General features: G+C 44.1%; 1 protein-coding gene across 5 annotated transcripts in view; it reads right to left on the reverse strand.

Annotated features, from left to right (window-relative positions):
* Positions 1-17,929, reverse strand: part of PDZRN3 (PDZ domain containing ring finger 3) — a 225,558-nt gene extending 207,629 nt beyond the window's left edge. Inside the window, exons 1-3 of one of the 5 annotated variants that reach the window (XM_077325196.1) lie at positions 16,833-17,928; positions 6,056-6,142; positions 1,151-1,258 (exon numbers count right to left, since the gene is read on the reverse strand). In XM_077325196.1, the coding sequence (XP_077181311.1) occupies positions 1,151-1,258; positions 6,056-6,142; positions 16,833-17,552 (915 nt within the window). In that variant the 5' untranslated portion in view covers positions 17,553-17,928. Of the gene's footprint in view, positions 1-1,150; positions 1,259-6,055; positions 6,143-10,756; positions 10,799-16,832 lie in introns of those variants that run through there. The other 4 variants (XM_077325200.1, XM_077325198.1, XM_077325197.1 and 1 more) reach the window with 4 other exon arrangements.
* Positions 17,930-19,255: the final 1,326 nt, after the last annotated feature.

Here is a 19,255-nt window from a genome sequence, read left to right on the forward strand (position 1 = left end):
TATATAGTTTACACAGGAGAGAATGCATGAATGCCTTCTAATTAGATCTTTTTCACTGACGTTTTGCTTCATAAATCTGTAAACCTATAAAGCAACTAAAACAGTTTTTAAATCTACTCCAGCTACATATTTGTATCAATAGAAGTCCTTTTTTGCACAAACTGTTGTCCTTAATATTTTCTATGCTTATGAAAAAACTGTGAATGCAATGTACTGTACACCAATGCAGAAAATAGCAAATCCATGCTGTCCTTAGCCAACAGAAAATCCTTAACAGCTGTTTATTGCTCATTTGCAAAACATAAGAGCAAAGGAATTCCATTACTTGGAGAAACTGGCTGTTCCTTGCTATCTTTGGCAACAAAAGCATCACTTATCTTATTTGAACAATAGGCTTCCCTAACTTTCCCACTTTTGCAATAATTATAACAAATGGACACATTCAAATATAGCTAACAGGGGAATGTGATGTGGCATTAACTGCTTTCCATTTCATAAATCAAACATTTTCTTAAACAATTAAAAAAGACCTTTACAACAGGCTCTACATTTTCATGTAGTGAAAACTTCTAGGAACCTGGGAACGACTCTAGGCTATATGGACTGAAAATACACAGTAACCCTCCAAGGAATTACTCAGTAAGGCTCATCACAAACTGCATGAAAGCTTGCTCAGAGAGGGTTCTATCCTTTATCATCTGTTCAAAAAATGTTAGCCCTCTTTTTAAAAGATGCCTTAGGAACCCAGCTAAATAAAAGTCACAGTTTTCACAACAGATACTTGAATACACATATGGTTTTAACTAAATAACTTGCACATCTCCAGCAGCTTCAGAAAGAAATAACTGCAGCATACCAAGTAGATGCTAACTCCTCAAAATGCCAGGACAAGCACATACCTTCCATAATCTGGTTTCTATATATAGATAAGAACTATACCTAAAGCCAGGAAGGTCAGCATTGAAGCAAGTCAAGCATATTTTAGCTGCCCTCATCTTCAATCCTCCACCCCTCGTGCCACAATGCTCCCAAGTCGGCGATGTACATTATATCTCCTAAACAAGACTTGTCTTATAAACTCGTCTTCTCGTACAAAAGATCAGAGATGGAACTCTGCCTATTAAAAAGAGATCAGACAAAGTGTTCTTACTTCAATAATCCTGTCATGAATCTGCAGTCCCCCTTCTTTGGCAGCAGGCCCACTGTCAGCTATTTTAGAGACAAAAATTCCTTCACTAGATGAGCCATCTTGATTGTCCTTTAAAAAAAAGAAAAGAGAGGGGGGGAGGAGAATGTAAACACTAGAAAAGACAGAAACATGTTGATGTCATGGCACTGCTCACAAGTTAAACACTGGATGCCAAATGGATGTTTAAGTACAATGCAGACCACAGCCATGGAGATGCAAACCTTTCTACTGGTAAACAATATAAGCAGCCGCAAACAGGCCAGTATTTAACTTGTCATCCTTCTAGAGACCACATTGTTTGATTCAGAGAAAACAGAACAAGAGGAAACATCCCCACAAGTTGGGTATCAGTTGAAGGTGGTGAAGGGGCAAGTCACTGATCTCTTCCTGATGAAAGAAGTCAGGATGTAGAGGCATGACTTGCAGCAACAGGACATGAATCTCTCTGCAAGGAATATGTGTCCCTGCATTTTGGAAGAGAACCAGAAGATTAGGAAAAGAAAATGTAACGGGTATTCCATCTTCACGTTGGAGATTTCAACTAGTATTACTGTATCGTTGACATTTGGTTGGGGAAAGGGTTCGCCTCTCCCGCCTGTGTCCCCCCAGGTCACTTTGTGCTATATCAGCACAGGTCTGGAAGGCAGGGAGGTGGTGTTGCTGTAGCATATCAAGAGTCCACCCCCTAAAACAGTTCCCTATTCAGGACCCTTCAAGTATTGAGGATGTGTACCTCATGTTCGGATTGAGAGACATGATTGTGATTCTGCAGGCATACCACCCATCCTGCTATCTTACAGTCTCCCTGTCTGATAGAGGGGGTGCCAAGGGTAGTGTTGAGGAATCCAAGCCATTGGCAACTTCACTATTTTGTCAGCAATGGATGAGGACTTGATGGCATCTATGTCAACCATGGGCCTGGCTCAGGTAATAACTGAGGAGGTCGTACTCTTCATCTGTTTCAGAGGGCAGGTGTGGTCTACAGCAGAACAGCTAGATTCAAGTCCAGTAGCACCTTAGAGAGCAACAAGATTGGGAGGGGGGGAGAGTGTGAGGTTTTTAGAGTCAAGCTCCTTACTTATATACAAGTAGGAATGGAGATCCATATGGCCTTATATTCCAATCTAAAGGTGGGAGGGGTGTTGCAAAGAAAGAAGTCAGAATGGAGAGGTACAAAGCAAAGCACAATTAGATAGATTAAAGTAGGGAGGAATGATTGAGGCAGAAAATTAGCATCTGTAGTAAGATAAGAATCACATGCCCCTACTCAGCCCCTGGGGGATTCCCCCTGCTTTAATACCTGGCAGGTAGGTTTCAGAAGGCGGTACTGGGAGAATGCTGCTCAGGCTTTTGGCCTCTGGGGCCCTGCAAAGCTTCATCTTGTCCCCAAGTGGAGTCACACAGAGGTCTGGGCTGATCTGTCACCAATTAGTGGGGGACACTCAGCTCTATCTCATACTTCTGCTTATCACAAGGAGCTTATAGAAAACCTAAACTGATGCCTGAAGGCAGTTTTGGAGGCAGAAAACAGAAATGCTACTGCTGAGCAAAAACCCTCATCAGGACTTAAATTGTCACTCATTCTCGATGGGATTAAATTTCCCTTGATGGAACAGGTCTATAGTTTGGAGGTGCTCCTGAAACCAGGCCTACTTCTGGAGAGGTAGGTGGTAGCTATGGCCGGCAGTGCCTTTTACCAGTTTTGACTGGTTAGCCCACTACAGCCTTTCCTAGGCAGAAGAGACCTGATATAATAAGCTCTACATGGAGTCACCCTGGTTATTGACACCGACCACCAGAAAAACATTAGAAAGATAACAGTCAATCCAGCACCTCCAAATTTTCTGACACAATCCTTTGCCGTCTCAGCCCTTTGAATAAATGCTGCAGGGCTGCTTCAGTACCAGATGAATTTATAGGTTTGAGCTGAATGGATTCCCCAATAAATGAAAATCTTTGTCTGCATTAAAAGGAGCTCCCCTTCCAGCAACTGGTGGCTGGTTGAAAAGTGAAGTGAGAAACTGCAGAAATGTTGGATGGTTAGAGTGACTCCTGGCTGGCGAGCAACCTACATGTGACCCAGATAATAGCTGCTCTCCGCACTGTAACTGAACTCAGTGCCACTGAAACACAGCCAAATCCAAATGCCATCAAAGCCAGTGCATGACCTCTGACTAGTTGGGAATACTGGAGGAAGCATGAATTATAAGGGGGAGAACAACAAGGAAATAATCCCGGAAGGGATAAATACTGTCACACCAATAGTTGCAAACAGCCAGAAAGACAACAGAGGTCTTTGGGTCAGACATTAAAAAACTTATATTTGTAAGGCAGAGAACCAGGGTAATATTATGCTCAGCCCTAGTATTGTATAAAGGTAAAGGTGTCCCCTGTGCAAGCACAGGGTCATGTCTGACCCTTGGGGTGACGCCCTCTAGTACAGGGTGGTTTGCCAGTGCCTTCCCCAGTCATTACCGTTTACCCCCCAGCCTCATGGGCAGTCATTACCGTTAACTCCCAGCCTCATGGACAGAGCTTCAGACTGCATGTCTGCTGCCTTACCACTCTGCACCACAAGAGGCTCAACAATCTATTTCACTGTTAGTATATTTAAGCCCCCCTTTTTGGTGGAAGAGGTTTATTCAAGAAGTCTTCAACATCTAGGGATGGCAATTGTACTTGCTTTACATAGTTATTGTTAATTACGGCTAATTTTCTAAGGATTTTGAACAATCCATTCTTTCATTAGATTGTGCAGAACCAGACTAATCTGTAACACTTCAAAGCATAAGAATATAGCACAAAAAATACATTTGTGTTTCAGTGAAGATTCCCCACCCCAATCTCATCTTTTAAAACACTGGAGAATGAGACAAAGCTGCTTTTGTTCACTGAGCAATCATTTCCAGGAAATGTTAACAGCATTTGAGAGATTCCACCACAATGCCATTAAAATGTTGCTAATTACAAGAAAATTACTTAATTAAAGTGCAGCAGTCAACAAGACTGGTACACTTCTTAAATGTACTAAAAAATACCCCATTATTCCAAAATTAATTCTTTTCCTTTCTTATTATTAGAAGAAATCTGCTCATTTTGTTAAGATAGAGTAAAGCCAATCAATAAATATGAACCAATTTCCCCCCATTTTTGATTTATACAAAACTCACATATTGTATAAAATAAAAACTCAGCTGAAATAGTAAAGTGCATAATTTAAACATTAAGCTGCCTATCGTCTTGTTAAACAAAGACAGAAAAGGCTGAAATATCTGGTCCCCATATCTCTAACTAATATTCATCTCAGTGCCCCAAAATATTTACTTTTTTCCTTCCCGCTGGACTGTAACAAAGGCAGTGCTAACTTCTAAATATCTGATGCTAGCGCTTAATAATTGTATATATTTTCCAACCCTTAAAGGTAGAACAAAGTGCCAATTGTTTACTTTTAGCTGCAGTTGAATAATCTTATTCTGAAAGAGCTATATTTCCAGAACAAGCAATAGAAGGTAAAACTTGCAAGAAATGATATACCAGAGGACCCAAACATGATGCCAGCAAACCTTGGAACCTGCCAAATGTTTTTTTTTTTAAGAGCCAGTTTGGTGTAGTGGTTAGGAGTGTGGACTTCTAATCTGGCATGCCGGGTTCGATTCTGCACCCCCCCACGTGCAGCCAGCTGGGTGACCTTGGGCTTGCCACGGCACTAATAAAACTGTTCTGACAGAGCAGTGATATCAGGGCTCTCTCAGCCTCACCTCCCTCACAGGGTGTCTGTTGTGGGGAGAGGAATGGGAAGGCGACTGTAAGCCGCTTTGACACTCCTTCTGGTAAAGAAAAAGCAGCATATAAGAATTAACTCTTCTTCTTTTTCTTTAAGCGGGTAGAGCCAGGTGGGGCTCTTACCTAATAGGGCTTCGAACTGGCCTTTGGAGATGTAATGGGCGATTAAAAAAAACAAAAAACCATTACTGTTATGGGAGCATCTACCACCACAGCACAAGAATTTCCACTGTGTGACTGAAGGCATCGATCTCACGGCTGAATCCACCTTTTGTGGCAGTCATGTATGGCAGCCGTTTTGCAGCTGTGTCAGAATTCCAAAGATGCTCACAGACTGAAAAAGATTGGGGACCCCTGTGATATACCATCTGCCTATATCAAATATATCAAAGAATCCCCGTTTGAGGAACAGGGCTAATGCTTCAGAAGACAAAAGAAAGGAGCATTTGCTCAGTGAAGATAGTCCATGTAATTTGTGCATGGAAAAACTTTTTGTGAAACAAAACTTTCATCTCTAATTACTGATATGTCCTTCTTTCAAAATGTCTCTTAGGCCTTTTTTGAATGGCGGCAGCTACTGCGCTCTGCCGCCGTGCCTGCCCCGCTGATTTCTGTGTATGCACGGGGGCGGAGCATGCTGGGCTGCCCTGGCATAGCGCGTGTGCTGAACGCCGGGGCCAGGAGGTAAGCCAGAGTGGCGGGGGGGAGGGAGGTTTGGATGGCCCAGGGGGGAGGGGGGCAGGCCCCCTCCACATGCCCAGGTGGAGGCAGGGGGTTGCCTCGGCCAGCTCCGGGGCTCCGCGGAGCCTTCAGGGGCATGCGGTGGATGCTTGGAATTATTCACAGCACCGGCCCGCCGCAGCCCTGGCTCACCCAGGAAGCTACGGAAGATCCCGCGTTTGCTTAACTCAGGCCTTCCGTAGCCCTGGGCAGGAAGGTGCCTACGCTGGCGGCGGAAGCGAGTGTTATCAGTTATTATTCTCGAAGCGCTGCTGCCGCCAACATGGGCATCATGGTGCGTGCATAAGGGGCCTTACACTGTCACTAACAGGCAAGACAAACATACTTTAATGATTAACATACCATACATGGTCGTCCACCGATTATATTAAATCCAAGAGATCCAGAATCACGATGAAGGACAAGTGTGAGTGCTTTAGTTTCTTCACCCTAAAATGAGCAAAGAAAGTCAACTGTAAAGCCTTTGGTAAATTTAGGACAGCTTCTGCTTAATAGTGATGAAAACTAATATTTGATAGCAGCACTGTCAGTAAGCACACTCCCAACACGCAAATGTATTTTGCTCACAGATGTCAATGAACATTTCTTGAGGATTAAGTTTTCTGAAAAGTTCAAGACCCTTGAGTAACACCAGATCAAACTGATCAGCTCATTTTCAGGCAAAGCTGTCATTAGCTTTTATCAACTTGAAATTCTAATTGCTCCTGGATGGATAATATTCCATGGTTTGTAATAAGAGCTGCTGATTTCACTCATGCCTCAGTGGAAGCAATTGTCTTCTGAACTCTTCTGAAGTTATGTGTGTGACCACTGCACTTTATTTAAGGAAATACTGTGGTGTTTTATCATGTGCCACCTTTCCTGGTAGCACTCCTAATGAAATAATGACAACAGACCAGCTCACTGGGGAAAAAGAAACCACAAGTTAAACCTCTAGATAATATACCACAGATTAAAGTTCATAGATAACATGGTCAGGTCTTCCACAAACATTTATAGTCCTGCCACTTATGGCTCACTGTTTACATCTTCTGTTCAGCAGTCATCTTGCTAAAGGTCTGCATGTGTTAAAGGAAAGGCTTCAAGAAGACCACAAAAAGGAACAACAGACAAAAAGTACCAAAGATGTCATTAAAGAAAGCTAGAAAGAGTTATATTCATATCAGGGCCAGTCAGCATACCCAGAGGTGGGGCAGAAGCCAGGGCCTAAGATTTCACTGCTTCAGAGGTCCCCAACCACATGCTGCCAGGGAAGAATCTGGACTTAGGATCATGTAAATCTGTTTAGGATAGCCCTGGGCCAGTAACAGAATTCTGTCCATGTATGAAAAGCCACCTTTTTGTTGTTGTTTCTGGCCCACGAAATATTGATATATATTCTGGAAGCATTTGTCAACTGAAATCTTCTTGTCCCGTGGTTTCAGAAATTAATATATCTTTTAGAAAACCCATGAGAAAAGGCTCCTTCATGACTATATAACTAGTAAAACGGTATATAATAACATGCACCACAACAATGAGACCATGGCTCCCACTGCTGAGCTAGTGCCTAAATATAGGATTGCCATCTGTTGATAAAACATCCTTTCCCACTGCTCAAAAAGAGAGGCCACAGCTCAGAAGGCGGATGCATGCTTTGAATGTATGGGGATTCAAGTTGGAGCTCTTGCCATCTCCACTTAATAGGGTATCAGGTAGCAGGGCTGGGAACAACTTCTACTTGAGACCCTAGAGAGCAGAGTTCAAGACACACTCCACTCATGGTTGACATTACCATGCTAGATGAGCCATTGATCCAATTCATTAAGTGGCAGAGCTTTTATTTCCCTTGAGAGCCCGAGGATTCCTAGTGCTTTTTAATTTCCCACAAACAACAGCAGAAAATAAAACAACTGATTGACTTCTGAGTCTCTCTACTTCCATGTAAAAGTTCACAGACTTTAATAAAGTTACATTAGCAAAGCAGAGCAATGCAAAGATGAATTTAAGCCTAGTCCTTCTGAAGGAGGTAACATAAACCCATGCAGCCCAGAAACTCTGAGGCTCCCCTCTTGTTTTTTCCATCAAATAAAACTGATGTAATCAAAAATCAGCTTCCTTTGGAGGGGGCACAACTCTATCATAAACATCTGGTTCCATCGCCTTCCCAGTTCCTGTTTCACATGGCTTAAAAAAAAAAAAATCTCCCTGCATGTATTATTTCTCCCCTTCTCACATCTTAGTTTTGCTTCAGCTTTGCCTTAAATAATTGTGAAAATCATAGCCGATATAAAGCCGTGACTAATATATCATCATATGAATAAGTAACCTTTCTTTTCGGCTCCCGAGAGCACCTTAAACATTTCCACCTCCGTTTCTGCCTGTGCTCTCTCATCTCCTCAAGCAAGGATTGGGGTTGCCCAGAGCAGCCCAGGGGTTAAATTCTTTAAAAATATATCTATTATTCATAATATGGACTGAAGAAATAACAGCCTGATCAAAAAGCCTATTGAAATCATGGGAAACGTTTCCATCTAACTCAGTAGGCTTTGGAACAAGCCACAGATGGCTTGTAAATTTCAACTATTTGGATACTTGGAGGAAGTCATACATCATCCAACTAACAGCAAGAGGAAGCTACCTACTTAGGATTTAAAAACAGTAAACATTGGCTAGGTGCTTGTTTCTCCATCGCACTCTATGAAAACAAAATAAATAGGGAGAAAGGCAAAATCAAACGCTGTCATCCAATACAGAGAGTGTATGTGGCTTTTTGGAATACTGTCCTCAGTACTGCTATAGGCTGCCGTCAAACTTAACAAACTCTAGTCTGGTTACAATAGGAATGGGCCCAGAAGCTGACTGGGCCTTTACATTTCTCGGTGTGAAAGAAACCACCATTTAAAACTAGGTTTAATCCTGATTTAGAATACCACATCATGTTTGTAGACAAGACACCAACTGAAATATGCACAAGTGGTTAATCTGGATGTCAAACAAATTGCGGTTTCCTTCATAACAGGAGGTTGTCATTCCTGGCTCTGAGTCCAGGAGAAGAGATGGGAGAGAGTGAGACTTTCCTGGCTCATGATGACCACAAGCAAACTGGAGTGTGTAGATGATGTCTGGGTGCAGTTTAATATGTGTGTGTACTTTCAGTTTTTCTAGTCAACAGCCACACAAGTGTAGATTTTGATGATTATCACAACACTCATATTAAAATTCCAACTTCAGTCGTGTGTTAGTAAAGCAACACTGTACTAATAAACTAATACCTGGATCTGGAAAGTTTGTCATTATAGGCAAATTCTGAACACAATCATTGCTACAAGTCAACAACTTTTTATCTGTCACCTCAAAAAGTTGAAAACACTGAAACTTGAGGAAGCTATTTTACACATCTGTTTCTCATACCTCATTAATGACATAAGTTACAACTGCTGCCTAATACTGCAATGCACATGTTTAAAGCTTGTTCACCCCACCCTACCCTTTTTCTCTATGTCAATTTGAAGTTGTCAGTCAACCTTTATTAGTATCTGGTATATTCTGACTTGGTCATATATTCTCCTGTCAGTCCTCTGAAAGAAAAAAAAGTCCAGAGCTTAAATCAACTAGGACAAATAACACAGTTCTAGAGATTCCAATTAACTTGTAAATTGTACAACAGTTGTACAACAAATGCTATGTGGTGGTGAATCAAAGTGTAATTCTTAGGTGTCAACTTAAACATATTTACTTAGAAGCCAGTCACACTGATTTCAACAAGTTTCATTTCTACGCATGTTCGTTTCTTTCATGCACAGTACTGAAGATGTCCAAATCCAGTCCCTAGGGGTGCTTAGTTCTTATACATTCTGCTTGCATTAACTGGCTTGGTGAATGTTCAACTCTTCTGAAAGGACAACAATGACCGGGGGGGGGGGGGGGGAATTAAAGCTATTTTCCCGGAAATCCCCAAGACGAGACATAAGATAATATTTCAAGGCAAAAACATCCTATCCTGGGAGACCACTTTTAAGGTCTAATAAGTTCAAAATTGGAAACACAAGAATGTTATTGTCACAAAAGCTACCTTCTCTATTTCTCAGCTGTGTTCTATAGAAGAATAAAAATAGAATTGGGTCAATCAAGATACCATTACTAGATTGCATTCAGGATGACCACTCTAATTAAAGCCTGAAAAAGGATCTCAGTAACTGCTATTAATTTGGGTGAAGGGTCGGGGGGGGGGTCAAAATGCATTGACTAGATTCAGGTAGTTAGCCATGTTGGTCTGAAGCACTAGAACAAAGTTTAAGTCCAGTAGCAAAAAACAAATTTTATTCAGGAATAAGCTACTGTATGCGTAGCACATTTCCTCAGACACAATGAAATGGGAATTACAAGTCCACATGTATACACTGAAGGTAGGCCATGAATTAGTCCACTGCATAATGACAATGTTTGAAAGGATCTTACAAAAATAACAAGCTAGGTTTACAAGGTTATCATTGGTTTGGCTCTAGCTCTGGGGAAGAAACATAGTAAAGGAAATAAAAATGTCAAGGTTAGAGACTAATGGACAGATGCAATCCCAACAGTGGAATGCTGAGAGTAATTAACAGAGAACCTATCACTAGGCTTCATCCATCTCCCTCTAAACCTAGAGGCATCCCCACAAGTGACTGGCCATGCAGAATGGATTAGTTAGGTGTTGTTTTTTAAAGAATTGGAAAATGGTGAAAGACTTTGGTGAAGTTTGTTAATACGTCCTCTGCAATAACATTCTGAAGAATACTGGGTGGGAGGGAATCCTGCTATCTTGTAATGGGTTCATATAACTGATCATTTGTTAAATCTTAACCAAGTAGCGTTATGAGGGAAAACAGGGTGATATTACTATACACTATGCATGAAAATGTAAAGATCTAACAACATGTTCTTCCTACAGTGTTTTTAGATCTTCATATCTACTTATAGAAGCAACTGTTCTTGGTTCTAAATAAACTGCTTTTATGCCAATAATTGCAACCACTTTCAAAATAAGAAGTAGTGTCTTGCGAATGTCCTGGCTAACCTCACCCAGCTCAAATCATTTGATTCTACAAGTTTGGCATGCCATATTCCCATAGCTGAATAAAGCTCTTAAACATAATTCTGCAAATTGCTTCACCTCCCTGTGGAGTATTTTGGAGCCCTAAATTACCTCTTGTATTTCATTCCCATCACTGAAAGGTTCTCAGTTCTCTGGTAATAATGCAAAAAATCAATTCCCAACCAAACTGATCAGAACAGAGTGGTACAGGGATTCTCAAAAGACTTGAGAGATCATACCTATTAGAGGTTTTCCAGATGTTCAATAGGGAGCAGAATCCCATCCCCAGTGTCTACTGGTCCCATCTCCAACGTCTTGTCTATATATTCAGGGGAATGTATGCACAGACTACCCCTGTGCATGTAAATTGTAAATATTCCATGTGATCAGGAAAAAACAGAGTTACAACTGAACACAGGACTCTGCACAGATGTTCAGCTGAGTCCACAGGCAATGGGAAATGCAGCTAGTGGGTATGAGCTCATTCCACACTGTGTATGTGCATAGTGGATATTTTAAATTCCCAGTATATAGGGGATGACTGACTAGGCAGCCATTGGTATCTGTCATGAAAAAACAAAAGCACACACAAAGTTTTCAGGTCAGTGGCTAAGCCACCAATTTAACTGTGTGTTAAAGGTAAATTATACTGCTATAGAAGTGTGTCACCCTAATTGGTTTGGGAATTCTAGGCTTATTGCCCATGCCTAGATAATACAGCAAAGTTATAAAGAGCAGTATGCATTCAACTGAGGAATTCATGCAAAGAATTTTGCCCTTCTATATGATTCACTGATCAATCTCCGATCCAATCTAGAGGTCCCTGTTCTTGCACCACATTCTCCTTACCAGCTGCTCATGGATGCCAGAAAACTTATTCATCAAATTTCTCTCATCCCACTCAAGACACTTTCACTATCCCATGACAATAACTGTGATAGAAAGGAAAAAAGCAGAACACTGAGGACAGTACTGGAAACAGCAGACAGACACTACTGGCTAATTAGTACCTGTAGCTCTGTTCTATGAGCCTGTATCGCCAGCCAGGGGGAAATGCAACGACTGCAAAGCTGTCAGAACATTTTGATGTATAGTATGGCACTAGTATCACAGGCCTTATGCCAACACAGGTGCATGTTTGCTCTACAATGGGCTCAGCAATGTGGTATGACCTAGTTATGAGATAATAACAAGCTGCTGGTAACACTCAACTTGTTACAGGTACTACAGAACCACCTAATTATAGTCAACCATAAGAGGCTGAAAGACAACTTTTTATAGATTGCAATCACAGCTGATGCGGAGCACAGTGGAATGACCTTGCTCCCTTTGCCTTGAGCAGCAACCCATAGGAGATGCGAGCAGGAACTACAGAGGTGCACAGCATCAAATCTACAGGCATTTGACTTTCAAAAGATATTATCAGATGAAGCAAAATGGAGATTTCTCTGTTTATAAAAACTATCCCTTAAGCCCCAATGTTTCTAGTCTTGTAACATACTGGCAAATAAAACCCCATTTATCTAAAGCTTGGAGCATCTTGGATACCCCCATATTCCATCATGGGATGTATATTCAAGAAATGGTGTAAGTTATTAATACTGTATGGATCAATTGTGCAAATGATATTTTTGACACTGACTGAGCAATTCCAGCTTACCATGATGTGTGTGTGTGTTTTTTTTTTTTAAAGGAACAGCCCTAACCACAATAAAAGATAACCCAGGGGATCACATTTAGACAAGGATTAAACAGGGAAGGAAAAACGAACAACACTGTTTCAAATTATGCATTATGCCCAATCAGGATCTTTGGGATCTAAAAACTCCTGAGCCTACTGTGCATACCCTGCCACTTTCATGCTTCTTCTGCCCTTTGCTGTACGTAATTATGTTGACATCGTTGTCTGATTAAATAATCCCAGGATCAAAATTCTGGAAGCCAGCCATGCAGCCCCCAAACCAGTGCAGCAAGCCATGTGGCAGAAGGATGCCTACACTGACACGATCTTCCTTTTGCTGCCCTTCAGAACACAAAGTCATATGTTTTCTAATTGCACTTCCTTTTGGCATTGGCCAGGCTAAAACTGTTAAGATTGGAAAGTTGCCCAAAACTCTATGAAAGACATGTAATTGATTGAGCGCTACGCCACAGTTTTGTGGTGACATGACACCTTTTGGCTTTCTGCAGATTACACGCTCCCTTTTTTCTACAAACTTAATAACAACCTTTTTGTGGACAGGCTGAACACACAAACAGTCAAGTTAACCAGCTGTGTCCATAAATCTGATAGAAAACATTGCTATGCGCACCACATACTGTGGACACTACCAGAGATTCTTCTTGAACAGCAGCTCAGGCATTTAGGAGGGTAATATAATAATGCTGTAGCCAAGCCATGAACACCCAACACTGATTCAGACATTACATGGTTCAGTGATGAGATCATTCGATGTCTGGACTCTCATGAAGACATGCTTCCCTAACAACTGTGAATTCCAGAACTGAACTTCAAAAATTTCAAGTACCCCATTTGCAGACAACGAAGGCACTTTCAAGCATCTCTTTCTCCAACATACATCCAGACATGGGGATCAATTGAAGAAGGAATGGAAATTCAGATGGAAAATATAATGCTTGACTCCAGTGTGAAGAATCAACACCTCCATACACATCAGTTCCATCTAGTGTTGTGTAAGCAGTTAAAGGGGGCCACCACAAGTAAACTTGCTACAATCTGGCTACAACCAACAAGTGCAGAGTTTGCCTGGAACTCATTCTGAACCATCTCTTGGCTCATACAAGACTGCACAGGAGATCTATAAGGTATTCTTACATTGGATCTCAGCACTGGCACATAAGACACTTGCAAAGCAGTAGAACTCTAGCACCAAATTCACTGAAGTGCTTGGCTTCGTGTTTCAGTCACAACTGAACAGTCTAAAAGAAGATTCCAGTACTCCGCAGTGATGCAACAGTATGCAGAAAGATTATCAGGGTGAGTGGGGAGAAGTGTTGGTAGATATGGTATTACATATCAGCATCACTGACAGAGTGAGACTAGCCAGCATAGTTGACTTGCAGGCGAGCATTATGGGCTGGAATAAGACACAACATGCCGATGTCGGGTATAAACAAGGCCACAGCTTTATTACCTCCCCACGGGGGGGGGGGGGGGGAGGGGTTGGCACAGCATGGGAAAGGGAGCCTGACCTAGCAGTCAGCAGACTACAACCCCCAGAGCCCAGAGGCACCCTGGGGATCTGCAACATTTCCTGCTGGGAGAGCAGGTCCCCTTGCCTACTTAAGTCTGCCCTAAGGGAAGCGACCTATGTGGGGGAGCAAACTGGGTGCAAACCTCAGTTGACTGCTCCCAGGCCACCTGGTAAATGAGTCCCTGGCCTCCCCACCGCGTAAGCCCCGATCGTTTATGTGCCGCCCCCAAAACAACCTGGGGAAAGAGGCTAGGACCCAAGCACATGACACCTTTATAGGCACCACAGGTCTTGCTGTGCCCCATGACACCATGCACACTGTGTACCCACAGCACACACCAAAAATGGACCACTGCGGTGGTTGTATCCGCCTCCAGCCAGCCCTCCACGGTGTCAGCAAGCGGCTGCAGCAAGTCTTAGGAGCGTTTTGTTAATAAGGAACAACACAACTAAAGATACAGATCACAGGGTGAGAAATTTCCTGCAGGACCTTAGAAAAGCAAAGCTGGTTCTTTTAAACAGAATGTTGGAAAGGATCACAAGTTAAGATTAGTTTGATGGGTGGGCCACTGAAAGGGCAAGGAGGGTGGTTGACCATTCATTCCCCAAGGTAAGTTCTGAACATAACCCATTGCTACAGGCATCCGTGCAACTGAGAACAAGCTAGCAGTTCTTATGGAGCAAGAGTTTTTGAGCGTGCCGTTAGCCAAGGAAGAGTGAGCCATTGGGCTTGTTTAAAACTATCATCCAAGCGATGGTGCAGTTGGACAAAACACTGGGAGGTGCACAGTAAGAAGTGGCTTTTGCGTGAGCTCTCCCCAAAGAAGGCATCACATCTTACCCAACAACCAGCCACTTTAAGGGCAACATGTTTGGCCTAGTTACAATGAATGCTTCTTAACTGGAAGAAGTACTGTGTATATGTCCTGAAAGTTGCATAAGCTCTTGCTCCAGTGGTTTTTAAAAGAAGAAAAGATCTAACTGCTTAAAGAGACATGGCTCTAAGAGATGCTGCAAGTACACAGCAATGAGTGATGGTCTGTTGTGTTGTTGCGATCTATGAAGCCATTGTAGATTTTAGAGAACAGATTACATGTTTGCATGCATTCTCTAATGGCTGATTCCAGCGACCTCAAACACTGTTCAGTCCATTCTAGATGATTTGTGGTTACTGAATAGCCCATTTTGGAAAGCTCCCAGGACAGGGATCACTGCACTGAGTGATCTTGTTTAGTAATTGTCAATTACTAATGACTCAGTATCAGATGGGAGTCTTGAGAATCCTATTCGTGGTATATCCAAGATCCAACTTTGGGAGAAAAAAGTGGGAAAGAGACTGTGACTTGGGTTCTTCCATAAACACCATCTGCGTTTCAGACTCTGCAGTTACAGCCTTCCAAGAATGATCCAGAGGATATTCTGGAGTAAACTAACATAGCAAAATCATCATGAACTAATCACGAATACATCCCATGTTCATTCTGAAGCAAGAGAACGAGCCCTTCAGTGCTTATCCAAATGCTCAACTATGTAATTCAGTACAAGGGATCACATTATTCTCTCAGCCCCCACGCCCATCAAATCAATCAAATACAGTCATAACTGAGAAACTGGACTGCATTAACAAGATTCCCATGAAGAATTTGTGCTCAAAGAAAACCCTTAAAAGTACAAAATAGATGTGCTGTAAAAACCAAAACATCCCTTCAACATTTGCCTTTGGTGGTATCAGAATAATTTGTGTTTGTTTTGGTTTTTGACATCTAAATGCCATGAGCATGGCAATTTGATGAAAGTTTTCTTATGTTTGATTCTTCTCCCTCTGCTCCCCCCCGCCGCTTTCTGCACTCCTCCTTCCCAAGGCAGGTCCTGTTTCTCCCAAGTTAGTTGTGAGCAGCTTAGCTGTAAATATTTGCCCTTCATGCAGAGCCCTCCAGCTGGCTGAAGCGGCAGCTGACAGACATGTCTGTAACCAAAGGGGGGAGAGGGAGACCAGGCAGGAGATGGGGAGGGAGAGAAAATAAGTTCGCAAGGAGACATAAAGGGGGAAGGGAGAGGCTTGACCACTTAGCAGGAAACCCGGACAACCAAAATTCTGGTGCCCTTCCCCAACTTCAGCCTTCTTATCCTCACTTTCAAAGTGCCTTCACTACACACAACACAGAGACTTTCTCCAGAGGATGCCAAACGTCTGGCACTTGGATGGAGGGGAGTGTGTGTGTGTGTGCGTGTGGGAGGGGGGAGACGGTTCCTTTTTGTTGTTGTTCCAAAGGGATATTGCCTCTCACCCGAGCATCTGTCCCAAATCTGCGGCTTAAGGCTGCACGTGAAGGAGTGAAATAGTTGAGTGAGGAGGGGGGGAATTCCAAAAGAGAGAGTCTGTCCTGTAGAGACCAGCCACGGAAGGGAAGGGAAGGGAAGGGAAGGGAAGGGAAGGGAAGGGAAGGGAAGGGGAAAGAAAGAAAGAAAGAAAGAAAGAAAGAAAGAAAGAAAGAAAGAAAGAAAGAAAGAAAGAAAGAAAGAAAGAAAGAAAGAAAGGCATGTCCTCTGCCTCATAACAAGTCTGCAGTGACAGGAGTCCCATCCCTCGCAGAGAGGATGAAGGGGGACTGAGGGGCGGCCCCTACAGAAAGCGACTCCCTCCTAACCCCATCGGAGGGCTGACTCTGCTAACGCCTGAGCTGCCTGGGCAGGGGCCGAGAGAGAGGCCAGGCCAGGGCCGGGGGGCGAGAGGGAGGGGCCGAGTGGGCGCGCGTGCAGAAGGACCCCCCCCCCCCCGCGCGCCCCGGGTCGGATTGCCCTCCCCTCCCCTCCGCTCGGCTCCCCTGCGGCCAGGCGCGCCGTTCACCTTGCCGGGCGACGAGGCGGCCAGGCTGCGGCTGAGCGAGTCGAGGCGGGCGCTGTACTCGGTGAACTTCTTCTGGTAGCGCAGCGCTGTCATCTGCAGCTCGAGCTGCACGGCCGAGAGCTGCGAGAGGAGCGACTTCTCCCTCTTGCCGGCGCGGAGCGCCTCTTTCTTGAGCTCCTTCTCGAGGCCGGCCAGCTGGGCTTGGAGGGCGGCGTTGTGCGCCTGGAGCGCCTGCAGGCAGCAGTGCGAGGCGGCCTGGCGCTCGCGGTGGGTGAGCACCAAGCCGCAGCCTTGCTCGCAGATGCCCACCGGCCGGGCCTCGCAGCTCTCGCGCATGTGCGCGTCCACGTCGCGCAAGTTGAGCACCTCGGCGCAGCCCTTGTGGCGGCACCGGGCCGGCGAGTAGTCGCACATCTCGGCGTGCTCGGCCAGGTGCTGCAGCTTGACCACCTTGTCGCAGCCCCGCGCCTGGTTGTCGCACTTGATGTCCAGCTTGAGGATGAGGCTCTTCAAGGGCAGGACGTGATTGAGCTCCTTGGTGGAGATCCGCTGGCACTTCACCGGGCAGCTGCCCTGCTGCACCACCCAAGGCAGGACGCAGCCGGCGCAGAACACATGACCGCAAGGGGTGGTGAGAGGATCCTCCAGAACTTTGTTGCACAGATTGCATTTGAAGTCGGGATCCACCTCCCCGTCGAACCGGTCCAGCTCAAAGCCCATCGCTCGGCCGCCTCCGCTCTCCCCGACAGGCACGCGACGAAGTGGACTCGGGTAAAATTAAAAAATAAAACCTCCAGTCCCCAAAGGCGAAACGTAAACGACCAAAAAGAAGAAGGGGGCGAAAAGAAAAAGAAAAAAAAAATCAGGCACGCACACAAACCACACACCCTCCGAGGAAACGCCACCGACAAAAAAAAACCCGTTCTCAAAAGACGCCCAAAGTGCAGCGATCATAGGAAATTATTCTAACTGCTCTCCTTTTTGATTCCTTGCGAGTCATTGGGAACAGCCCAGACTGGCTGGCTGCAGGCTGTCTACTGACTGAACTAATTGCCTCAGACTTCCTTGAAAATGCTGGGGAGGAATCCTCTACCACATTGATTGGAGTTAAAGCGCAGAGTTTCCCTCGCCCACTTCCCCGCAGCCCCCTGCCGTCCCTCCTCTCCACACGCAGCCCTTCCCCAAACCCCTCCTTGCTCTCGCCTTCTTTGGCTTGGTTTAACTTTTTTTTTTAAGCATTTTTTTTCACTCGGTGCAGCTGAGAATGCTGTTTATTCATATGGATAATCAACTGAAAGGCTTGCTGGATGCATTAAAAAAAAACAGAAAGGAGAGCTTGTAAAGTCCGAGATATAGATTGCTTGGGGGGATCTTTTTGCAAAGTTGTGGCTGTTCTGTGGACCTGTCCTTGTTTTCTGGAAAGCTTAAGGAACATCTTCTGGAGTTCAATAGAATGAGAGGGTCTTTCTACTGTAATGTCCGAGCATTTTTTTTTTTAAACACAGCTCTGCTGAGCTCCTTAGAGCTGTATATCAGGCTGGCAGGTTCTTCTGTTCAGTTCTTCTCTGCTGTTTAGTTTTTGTGTTCTGCAAAGTGACAGTGTCCTTTTGGGCTGGAGGGGGGGACACACCCAGTCATGCTGCAGGGAGCCGTATCTTGAACCTATTAGTATCCACGCCTCTGACCCTGTGATCTTGACTTCAGTGGACTCCGAAGAGTTTAACCCTGTTCTGCAGAGTTCTGTGGAGTGTTGAAATGGCCCCTGCAAATGCAGGACAACTGGCTACCTATCCTGTACCCTTGTGTTTCATATAGGGTGACAAAAGTGTCTTTGTTCCCCCTGTCCGACTCTTAGCAGCCTGTTTGGAAGTGGTGGGGGGAAAGCAGCCGGCTAAGGTCAAAGGACAATGTCTGCAGCATTTTTTAAAACACTCCTACCAGACTCATGTGGCAGGTATTGGGTTGGGGGGAGGGAGTTTTGTAAAAGAGGCTCTGGTATAATATATAAAATACAAACGTTATATCTCAGGCAGGAGCCCTCCTGTATTCTGAGATGGGAAGTTTACTCCATAGAAGTGACTCAGAGGGAGGTGAAAGTGGTGATGGAGGGGGGGGGGTATGGGAGCCAAAATAATGCAATACCTTTTATCGAGGCCAACCCAAATGACATAAGTAGGGCAGACACAGGCAAGGACTGCAAGGAGACTAATCAGATATCAGACTTGGTATCCCCGCAGACTCTTTCTTCAACAATCTCCAAGTCTGTAATTGCCTATGGTTTGAGTGAAAACTGAGATTCTCACAGCTATGATTACAGATCTTAAAGGCGTTCTTTCCCACAAAATACATATCACAAGGCTCAAAGCAAAACCGAGAGCAGCCAGAGCTTTTGCATCTTACCATGCACAGAACATATTCACAGA

The sequence above is a fragment of the Paroedura picta genome, chromosome 3 (assembly GCF_049243985.1).
Source record: "Paroedura picta isolate Pp20150507F chromosome 3, Ppicta_v3.0, whole genome shotgun sequence".
NCBI classification, from domain to species: Eukaryota; Metazoa; Chordata; class Lepidosauria; order Squamata; family Gekkonidae; genus Paroedura; species Paroedura picta.